The 12037-nt window shown below is 39.6% G+C and overlaps 1 protein-coding gene across 3 annotated transcripts in view; it reads right to left on the reverse strand.

Moving 5' to 3' along the window:
• Positions 1 to 12037, reverse strand: part of FBXO25 (F-box protein 25) — a 60900-nt gene that overhangs the window by 40998 nt on the left and 7865 nt on the right. For all 3 annotated transcript variants that reach the window (XM_011968603.1, XM_011968605.1, XM_011968604.1), the window contains exon 2: positions 46 to 149. In XM_011968603.1, the coding sequence (XP_011823993.1) occupies positions 46 to 149 (104 nt within the window). The remainder of the gene's footprint in view (positions 1 to 45; positions 150 to 12037) is intronic.

Below are 12037 nucleotides of genomic sequence, written 5' to 3' on the forward strand. Positions count from 1 at the left end.
ATTTCAACATGATCGACAAAATAAAATTAATGAGAATGATCTTACTTTGAGTATTTGTGTCATTTCTAAAATGGTCCTTTTTCCTTTTTTTGGATGCATATTCATGCTCTTCATTATTGAATATTTCTCCATCTTCACTATTTAAGATACTGAAATAAAGATATATTCTATTAAAATATTTTTTCAGGGGTATCTTCATTTGGCTTTTCTTTTGTAAAACGATACAAACACTTCAAAGTGACAGATTGTGGGCTTGAAATTACAAGGGTAATGTCTAATACTTTTTTTTTTCATTTTGAGAAATAAGATGTGTCCTGGTTCTTTGAGAATATCCAAGGTAGTTTCAAACATCGAAATGCTTTATTAAAACATAGAGATTTTTTAAAAACAACTACTAAAACTCCAGAAAAAAAGATGGTAAGAATATGATGATACCCGATACTGACCAATGACTTGCTGTATCCCTTACCCCATGCTGAGTAACCACTCAATATTTCTGTTTACTCCCTATATTTTTAAGGGTTTAGCTGAAGTTAATTATTCGCTGAACATTTTTTTATTAAGCACCAACCAAATACATGTTAATACATTTAAGTGGAACCAGGAGAAGTGACATGTATATTTTTACTATTTAAACACATTTAATTAAAAGTTTTTCTTCTTCGTGAAACAAGAAAATCAAATCATAAGGCAATAACTAGACAATGTGAACACCTTTTACTTTTTAAAAAATTTCTTCCTTATAGTGAAAAAAAAAAAAACCTGTAAATAGTAATAATCCATATCTTCAAAACTAAAGATGTGTAAAATTTTTATTTTCCACACACTGATAACAGATTTTCAGTCTAAAGTGAGGAAGGAAGCTCTGTGGAGACAAGCTGGTTGGTGGAGGCATGCGAGAGTGATGCTCAAATCCAAGGAACTAAAATTGCTTATTTCCCGCTCCTTGTTCTTTGACAAGAAAATTGTATACAAGCTCCTTTCTACTCACCAGTATTCACTTTTAGTAAAAACAGCTGACTTGGCCAAATGAGTCGATTTCTCACTGTCAGAACAGACTTACACAGCAGTGCCAACAGTTGTAAATCATCAAGACAAGCAAAGCGCATTTGAAAAACATACAAACAACTGAACTTTTTGTAGCAGACATTATAACACCAATTTATAGAAATGTGTTGATGTTTGCATTTCATATTTAGTCTTATACCAGTTTGTTATCATTGATTGAAATACTGAATGTAGAAGCTTTAGAATCTAAAAGGGCTTTTCTAATGAAAATTACAAACATATCAAAGGAAAAGCACAGATACAATGTTCTCCAGAAATAGTGTCGCAGAAATAAAGACAGCATACGGAAGGAGAAAGGACTGCTGACTAATCTCACAGGTACAGGGAGAAGGACACTCCATGCAGCTGAGCTCCAACACTGAGTGTGGGACAAAAAAGCACGGTGAACCTAAAGACGTCCCATGGACCACTGAGCTGGAATCAATTCTGCCCATAGGTGGTGGGGCCAGGTTCAGATACTTGCAGTAACCGCGTCCTCCTGTGAATCTGGGTCTAGATGGCTGTGGCTCCCTGGGGGCTACCCACACTGTGGATTCCACAGGTGGAGGTGACCTTCTTGGGCACTGCTGGGACACTTCTTGGGCCCACATGGGCAGTGGTAGGGCTCAGAGAACTTCAGTGTTAAGGCCTTGAGGAGTCTATGTTAGACTTGAGGACTAACCCTGGGCTCACAAATGACAACCAAGGGAAAATGGCTACTTTAGAGAAACCAGTAACTAGGCTACTATTTTTACAAAGTATTTTAAACGGGGAAAAAGCCATTATTTTGGGGTTGTGGGTTTTACACTGTCAGGTAAACAAAAATGTACAAGTAGAGAAGAAAGATGAATGCTTCTGAAATTTAAATTCAACACATTAAAATGTTAATAAAGGAGTATTTAATTTATAAATCTTTCCATTCCGCATGTATCAACTACATTTCATAGCAAACATGTTCTTTTTTTATAACCTTTGTTTCATGAGCAAGACAAACATCACCTACTCTGACTTAAAAACAAGGGAAACTGCCCAACAATTTGATTAAAAAATGTCAAACACCTTCAACAGACATTTCTCCAAAGAAGAGATACAACAGCCAACAAGCCCATGAAAAGATGCTCCATATCACAAATTGTTAGGTAAATGCAAATTAACACTACAATGAGATACTACCTCACACTCATTATGAGGCTACTGGCAAATTAAAAGAAAGAAAGAAAGAAAGTAACAAGTGTTGACAGGGATGTGGAGAAACTGGATCCCTCGTGCAGTGTTGGTGGAAATGGAGGATGGTATAGCTGCTACAGGAAACAGTATGGAGGTTCTTCAAAAAACTAAACATACAATTACCATATGATCCAGCAATTTCACTTCTGGGTATATTTTCAAAAGAACCGAAAGCGGAGAATGAAGGATACCTGTACACCCAGCAGAGAAGGAAAGATACCTGTATACCCACGTTCACAGCAGTATTACTTGCAACAGCTAAACATGGAAACAACCCACATGTCCATCAGTGGCCGAATAAACAAACTGTGGTGTACACTATACACAACATGGAATATTATTCAGTCTGAAAAAGGAAATGCTGACACATGCTACAACAGGGCTGAAACTTGAGGACATTATGCTGAGTGAGATAAGACAGTCACAAAAGGACAGTGACTTATATGAGGTACTCAGAAAAGTCAAATCATACAGACAGAAAGTAGAAAGCCAGTTACTAGGTCTGGGGGTGCTGGAGAATGAAAAGTTAGCACTTAATGGGGACAGAGTTTCAGTTTGGGAAGATGAAAAAGTTCCAGAGATGGATGGTAGTAACGGTTGCACAATAACGTGAAGGTACTTAACAGCACTGAACTCGTACATTTACAAATGGTTAGGAAGGCAATTTTATGCTATGTGTATTTTGTTGTAATTAAAGATAAAGAGACAGTGTGTAAGAGAGGAGAGGAAGTAGCAGCTTGTCTTGTTCATGCTGTCTGAGGTGCATGTCGGAGGGATGGGGTGGGGGCGGGAAGTGTTAAAAACAAAGAATAGAACCTCATACAACACAAGCTGAAAATACAAGGTACAAACGCACTTGTAAGAAACACAGAGTTTCCATAAACTTAAAACATGTCTGAATGATGGAGCTAACAGCCCTCAACTCCCCACACCCAGGCCACACCACAGCATATGTCACCCCCTTGCTTGCAAATGTGCCCAAAAGGCAATGACATTCCAAGTTTCCTCTGACAACCCAAGGTCAGCGCATGACTTTCCCAAGTTCCTTTCCACTCAAGAAAAGGAAGAGAAGAGAATAGAGAAGAATCAACAAAACAACTCCAAACAGAAGTAAACTAGAGCCAAGAACAGAACTATTTCCCATAATTAAGCCCCAATTTCTATACATTATAATCCTCATTCTCGTGATGACCTATAACAAGATTTGCATCTTCCTCTGATGGTATTTTCCCTAAGAGATGGACAACAAGGTCTTAATCTTCATCTCCCAGACCACTCTAGGGTTCTAAGCACAGGCTTTACAGGAATGTGGTGTTATGGGCCATTATCTTCAAATCATTTCCACACAAGTCTAGGAAAGTAAGACAGGCTAGGGTAAGCCTCTGGTTTTTAAAACTGCTAATCAAGGGCATCAGTTCTTAACTATATTGCTGTAAGATATGTCAGAAAACTTTTATTACCAGTAAGAAAAATGATATTTGTGAATGACTTAAGTTTTAATAATTATTAAAGTACTATACTACATGTAGTAAAAAATAATACATACTCAGAAACTCAACTTGCCTGAGTTGCCATTAGGAAGCAACCCTGCCAAGCCCTTGATTTTGGATTTGTGGCCTCCAGAACTGTGAGGACAGACATTTCTGTGGTTTTAAGCCACTGAGTTTGTGGTTATGGAACCCTAGAAAATGAATACAATTATCTATCTTTTTAAGTTACTTCAGTTTGATATTGATTATGAAAGGTACATACATGCTATCAAACAGAAGAGACGTCAGGGAGAAAAAATCTCAGCATAAATGCCATGATTCCAAGTGCCAAGGTAATATAACATGCAAAATGTGATAATTTCACCAAAACCAAAACAAAGTGGAACAAACCCTCAAATACAGTTGTTGATAATCCCCACCTGGCCTCCTCTGACATTTCCTTTGGATCAGTTTGGCTGTACCTCTTCTGTCAAGCAGGAGTTGGACTACATTTTGGTCAGCTCCTCCTCAGAAGGGAGCTACAATCTCTGCTCTAACAATCCCCAATGGTTGTCTTAACTTACTCTGTTCATCAATGGCTACCTACTAAACCTAGCTTTTTATCCATACATTTTCCAATCAGGTCATATTATTTTCTCCTGGTAGGCGAATGTTTACATTTATCCATTTTCCTAATACAAAGCTACTTCATATCAGTGTATTATTAGTCTCTAATTATAAAAAGATAATCCAGAAGAAAAAGTCCAGTCAATTTTATGTAAGTTAAAAGATGGGAAACCTATTTTTAGGATTAACATTCCCTTCCTAAATATCTAACACAACACACTTACAGACTCTTAACACACCCTCGTTACATGAAGGGAGCAGCAGAGCAGAGAGCAATAAGCACCAAGGCCAGGTGGAGCCACAGACAATGTGGGGCCCATCTCACTCCACAGGGAGAAGCAACTGCACTGTGCACAGAGTGCAATCTGGCCGAAGGGAAACGCCGTCTTAAAGAGCTTCAGATGCAGCAACCTTAAAGGAGGGTTGTGCCAGGAAGTCCACCAGATGAGGCTGCAAACCCATCAAAGGGCATCACACACTCTGTGCACAGGGCACACACAACAATGCCTCCCACATCCTGTGACTTCCTGCGTGTGCCACTTGGACCACCACACCCGCTACCCGCACCATCTTACCTGGAGAGACAAAATCAGCCACCTCATGACTAGGGTATTCACATGGTTTTCAGTTCTATAAATTCCTCCCCCTTAAGAATACATGTCTGTAAAATCAGAAATGATGAACACTGGACTTGTGAGTGGCTTTGCAGTAGGGATTACAGGTCCAGAATAGAATAGGTTCAGTAACATATTTAAGATATTCAAAGGAAAAAAATACAAGCCAAAGATTTAACATCTAAATAGTGACCATCAAGGATAAAAGTCACACATATTTTTTATGAGTACACACAAACACAGGAAGTATGATGACCAGGAGCTGAGGGACGACCCACTAAAGAATAAGCTCCGGAAACCAAAATGACTAGAGGCAGAGGCAAAGGTGTGGCTGCCGGGTGGTCTGTATTCATTTGTGGAGCTGCTGGCACATGATGGTGATAAAGGTGCAGCATGCCATGGTTACCAGCTCAGACAATGCAGACAAAGAACCACCACCAGAGAAGTGGTAGGGATGGGGAGAAGATGTGCAGGGGCCAATCGGGAGTGGGGTGTCCATCAGCTAACTGCAGTATTGCGTACTGTGGGGAGCCAACGAAAGAATCTAAGGGTTTGCTATAAAGGCATTAGGGTAAAAGGGAAAAAAAAAAAAAGAAAGAAAGAAAAAAAAGAAAACAAGAAAGCCCTCTTAAATACCAAAAGGGTAAAAGCAAATAAAATAGAACAAGGTGGTTCCTTGTTATCTGTCATGTAAAAAACGGACTTGGCTCACCTATTAAATGGAAAACAGTCTTGGATCGGTTCACAAAGCAAAATCAAGCACCATACTGCATATAAGATATACAGCTATAAAAGGCTGGGAAAATATATAGAGAATGTATAGGACTCAGAAAATGTCACAAGAAACTTTATAGCTTAAATACCTATATCAATACAAATTTAAATAATAAAAATAAATTACTTAAACATATAACTGAGAAAGCCAGAAAAAGAATAAGTGAACCAAAAGAAAGGGTGGAATTATTACAAATAAAAGCAGATATTATTAAGTAGAAAAAGAATAGAACTAAGAAGCAAATCCAAAAGCTGGCTCTCAAGAGAAAATAATCAATCAAAACAAACCACTAAGTATCTGATTAGAAAAAAAAAAAAGAAAGTTACAAGTGCTAACAGAAGAAAATTTAAAAATTGTAAAAGATAAGAAAAAGAAAGGGATAGAGAGAAAAGTGTGTAGACTAAAAGAGACTTTAAAAACATATCAAATTTTAAGAATAAAACAACACTAAACTATAGTGTCTAGGGATATACACTTGGTGATAAAACTATAAAGATTAGGGAGATGATTACCATAAGGGTTTGGGAAGTGGTTATTTTTTGGGAGAGGAAGTAGATTATAATAGAAATGGGACATGTGGGGGGTGCTTCTGGGATGATTATGATCAAGTTCTATTCCTTGACCTGGGTGTGGTTACAAGGATGCTTGATTTATAAAAATGAAGAAAACCATTAAAAAATCATTACAGGCAATTTTATAAAACTCTGCAATAAGTTAGAAGTAGATGAAACATATTTTTTTAAAAAACATTAAATTTAATGCTATTGCAATATAAAATCATGTTTTTTTCTTAGAGCTAAACAAATTAATTGTAAAATGCATTTAAGAAGAACAAGAAACCATTCTAAAATTCATATGGAATGAAAAAAGAGCCCAAATAGCCAAAGTAATCCTAACCAAAAAGAATAAAGCCAGAGACATCACACTCAACTTCAGACTATACTTTAAAGCCCCAGTAACCAAAACAGCTTCTGTACTGGTACAAAAACAGACTAATAGACCAATGAACAGAACAGAAAACTCAGAAATAAAGCCACACACCTGCAACCATCCAATCTTCGACAAGGCCAGCAAAAACTGCGGTGGAGAAAGACCATCCTATTCAATACACGGTGCTGGAATAACTGGCTAGCCATATATAGAAGATTGAAGCCAGACCTCTATCTTTCACCATATACAAAAATTAACTCAAAATATATTAAAGATTTCAACGTAAGACCTCAAAATGTAAGATCCCGGAAGATAACCTAGGAAACACTCTTCTTGACATTGGCCTTGGCAAAGAATTTTTGGCTAAGTTCCCAAAAACAACTGCAACAAAAAACAAAAATTGGCAAGTAGAATTTAATTAAATGAAAGAGCTTCTGCACAGCAAGAGAAACTACTGACAGAGAATACGGACAACCTACAGAATGACAGAACTTATTTGCAAACTATGCATCTGACAAAGGCCCAATATCCAGAATCTACAGGGAACTTACGCAAAAAAACAAATGACCCCATTAAAAAATGGGCAAAGGACATGAACAGGCACTTCTCAAAGATATACAAGTGGCCAACAAACATGAAAAAGGCTCAGTACCACACGGCACTAGAGAAATGCATCAAAACCACAATGAGATACCATCTGACACCAGCCAGAATGGCCATTACTAAAAAGTCTAAAGACAACAGATGCTGGCAAGGCTGAGGAGAAAAGGGAATGCTTTATACACTGTTGACGGGAATGTAAATTAGTCCAGCCACTGTGGGAAGTGGTCTGGAGATTTCTCAAAGAACTTAAATAGACGTACCATTCTATCCAGCAACCCCATTACTGGGTATATATCCAAAAGAAAATAAATCATTCAACCAAAAAGACACACGCACTCATATGTTCATCGCTGTACTATTAACAATAGTAAAGACACAGAGTCAACCTAGGAGCCCATCAATGGTAGACTGGATAAAGAAAATGTGGTGCCCATATACCATGAAATACTACACAGCCATAAAAAAGGAATAAAATCACAGCTTTTGCAGCAACATGGATGGAGCTTGACTTAATCCTAAGCAAATTAATGCAGGAACAGAAAACCAAATGCCACATGTTCTCACTTATAAATGTGAGCTAAACATTGAGCACACATGGACACAAATATGGGAACAACAGACACTGGGGACTACTAAAAGGTAGAGGGAGTGGGGGTGGGTTAAAAAAACTACCTATTGAGTACTACGCTAACTAGGTGACAGGATCTGTACTCCAAACTCCAGCCTCATGCAATATTTTCATGTAACAAATCTGTAAATAGACCCTCTGTATCTAAAATAAAAGGTGAAGAGGAACCAGTAAGCACAAATAAGCAGACTACTCTGAGTAAGAGCTGCAGTGGTGAAGACTCTAGCCCCAGCTGACATGAAAACGCAGTATAAAGCCTCTCTGTTTACATCAGTGTGATGAGAGAAGTCCAGGAAGACAGAGAGAAAACCCCGTAGTCCCAACTGCCCATGGAAATTTAGTATAGGAAAAAGAGATATCTCAACACAGCAGGGAAGGGGCTTTTCAGTTAGTGGTACTGCTGCAGTAACTGGACAGCTACTGCACAAAGACACAAACAGATTTGTTCCTCACAGCACGCTCCAAGATGAATTCCAAATGGAGCATAAGTTCTCTTCTCTCTCCCCTGAGGCATAATTCATCCACAGCAGAATACACTTTTAAATACAGTTCAGGGAGTCCTGACCTGTGTACCTCCTGTAACACATACCCAAACAAGACACCATAGAAAGCTCCATATAGCTGTTAAGTCAATCACCAGGGAGGCTCTCAACTCTGCCTCTCCTTGGGAGCTAAGAGGTAAGCCACTATTGCGAGCCCTGTGCTGATGCTGGCCCCAGACACGACTGACAGCACAGTCAGACTACGTGATGTCTGGCTTGCCTATTAATTTTCTTAGTGATAACTTAAAAAGACTTTTAAAGACGATTTTAGACTTGCATAAGAGTTTCAGAGGCAGGGCACACGGTGTCCCCAAGTTTCCACCCACCTTCGTGCAGCCACAGAACAAGGATCAACACCACAAGAGGAACTCTGGCATGGTACTCCCAGCTCAACCACAGGCTTTGTTGTTTCGCCAGGCCGCCCACCAGAGCCCGTCTGCTCCTGGGCCCGGTCCAGGATCCACGCTGTGCTTAGCTGACACACTTCCATGGCCCCCCATGCCAGAAGAGTTTGCAGTCTCCTCTCATCACCTTGAAGAATACTGGTCAATTATTTTGTAGAATGTCCTTCAAATTGGGTTTGTCTGCTGTTTTCTCCTGATTCAACTTAGGGAAAACCACCACAGGTGATGTGCCATTCACACAGCACCACAGGTACCTGCTGCCAATACGATGTCACCTTTGAGCTCTTGGTTGGGGCAGTGTCTGCCAGGTTTCTCCACTGTAAAGTATTGTTCCCTTTGTAATGAAGAGCTATTTGGGGGGAGACTTGGCAGATATTCTATTTCTTCTAATTCTTTCATCTATTAGAAAGATTTCACCTTGCTGCATCTGCCAAGGGACTGTGCTTTTAACAATTATCATGGTGGCTTTCTATTTCCCTTATTCCTTCTACATTTATTAACTGGAATTATCCTGCAAGGAAGAGCTGTTCCTTATCCCTTACTTATGCATTCATTTATGTATTGATATCAGCCTAAATGGATGGCTATTTCTTTTCTTTTTTGGTTATAATCCACTACTACTGTTGTTTATCCTGTGGCTAGAATTGCTCCAGCTTTGGCCAACGGAGCACTTTTTGGCGGGCATCTGCCCTTCTGACATCTGACAGGCTCCCATCACTCACCTTTCACTTGCCCTACCCCAGCCCTGGAACCAAACCCTTCCCTGAGGAGCCCTTAGGATCCAGTATCTCAGCCTGGCTCTGGTTACTGATGCAGGTGTCACTGCTCTAAGGCCCTCTGTGGGCAGACTTAGGAAACAGATGTGTTATATATGCATAGACCCCCATTTCTCTCTCTCTGAAAAAACCAACAGCCCTAGTTCATGCTGACACCTCCAACCCTGATCCAGAACCACAGGATAACTCTAGTACCATCCTTCCTTATTTGTAACTTCTTCCTAGAATATACACAGTTTTGAGATTGCTCACCCACGCCCCTATGAGAAACAAGTACACCAACTAGAGGTTTTGTCTTCAGCCTTACAGCATCCTGTCAAAACACTGTTTTCCAAAGTTACTGATAGGTCAGCTAATTCCACATCCACTTCACTATGGTTATTGCAGCAGTCCCTAACCTTTTTGGCACCAAGGACCAGTTTCTTAGAAGACAGCTTCTCTACAGACGGGGGCGGGGAGCGGGGGATGGTTTTGGGATGAAATTGTGCCACCTCAGATCATCAGGCATTAGTTAGAGTCTCATAAGGAGTGAGTGCGCAATCTGGATCATTCACATGCACAGTTCACAACAGGGTTCATGCTCCTATGAGAATCTAATGCTGCTGCTGACCTGACAGGAGGCAGAGCTCAGCCAGTAATGCTTGCCTGCCCTCTGCTCACCTCCTGCTCCGTGGCCCAGTTCCTAACAGGCTACGGACTGGTACTGACCCATGGCCTGGGGGTTGGGGACCCCTGGATTATGGGGTAAGTTTGCAATACCATTTGATTCATCTGTTACAGTTTGTATCATTTGGACACTCCCCCCAATAACACACACACAAACATCCTTGTTGATTTTAGTGAAATTTTGTGGTGCACAGTTCCATGGGTTTTGACAGGTGCACAGTCAAATCTAACACAGTCCCATCACTCCCCAAACTGCCTCTCACTCTCTTTGTAATCAACTCCTTTTCCCCAACTCTTAACCCCTGGCAACCATCGATTTGTTCTTCTTCCTTACGGTTGTGCTTTTTCTACAGCAATCCTTTAAATAGAATCATACAGTATGGAGGCCTTTTATGTTTGGTTTCTTTCACTAAGTAAAACGAATTTAAGATTCATCCATGTTGTGTGAATCAACAGTTTGTTCCTTTTGACCTCTGACTGGTATTCTGTTGTAGAGATGTTACCACAATTTGTTTATTCATTCACCGCTTGAAGGACATCTGGTTTTTAGTGTTGGCAACTACTGAATAAAACTCTATTAACAGTCACATGCAGGTTTTGTGTGAGCATGAATTTTCACTTACTTTGGGTAACACCTAGGAGTGAGACTGCTGGGTTCCAAGGCAGTGTAACATAGTAAGAAGCTGCTACACTGTTTTCCAGAGCAGCTGTGCCATTCTGCATTCCCAGTAGCAGGGCTGGAGAGCATATTCCTGCTAGCACTTGGCACTGTCCTTGCCAGCACTGGGATGCTTTGTGGTTGTTCTTTCATCTTAGCTACTGATGTAGGCCTGTGCTGGTACCTTAAGAGGAAGGTGCACAGCCTTCCAAATCACCTGGGCCCACTGTGGCAGTCTCATTCCCCAGAACATACTGTTACATTTCTAGCTGGTCAGCTGCTTGCCCCAAATGGTACTGTGGCCTCAGGCTAGCTGCAGTGTTTATCTTCTGGATTGCTTGCATTTGTTTCCCTAACAATAAATTATGTTGGGCATCACGTGCTTATTTTTCTCTGCTTATTTGCATGGGCTTCTTCGCAATCCATGCAAGTCGTCTGGTGAAGTATAGGTTCACCAAACCTACTGCCCAATTTTTTACTGGGTTGTTTTCTTATTGTTGAGTTCTAAGTGTTTTTTATGTGTTCTGGATACTAACTCTTTGTCAGATATGTGACTTACAAATGTTTTCTCTGAGAGCAGAATTTTAAAATTTTAATAAAATGCAAATATAGATTTTTTTTCTTTTATAGATTGTGCTTTTGGTATGATATCCAAAAAACTCTGCCCAAGATCATGCAGACTTTCTTTTGGGTTTCTTCCCTAAGTTCTACAGTTTTTGCATTCTACATTTAGATATATGATCCATTTTGAGTTCATTTTTGTATAAACTGTGACCTGTATAGGTCAATTTTTTTTCTCTTTTTTTTTTTTTTGCATATACACATCTAGTCTTCCAGCACCATTTGTTGACAAGATTACATTTTCTCCATGGAATATATTAAGAGATGCCTTTACACCTTTGTCAAAAATAAACCAACCACTTTTGTATGGACTTATCTGGGGTTCTCTATTCTGTTCCACTGACCTGTGTATCTATCTTTTCACCAACACCACATACCACTCTCTTGATTGTGGTGATTTTATATTTTATAGTAAATCTTGTTCTTTTTTCTTTTTTTTTTTTTTTTTTT

This window comes from Mandrillus leucophaeus, unplaced genomic scaffold (genome assembly GCF_000951045.1).
Source record: "Mandrillus leucophaeus isolate KB7577 unplaced genomic scaffold, Mleu.le_1.0 Scaffold85, whole genome shotgun sequence".
Classification (NCBI taxonomy): Eukaryota; Metazoa; Chordata; class Mammalia; order Primates; family Cercopithecidae; genus Mandrillus; species Mandrillus leucophaeus.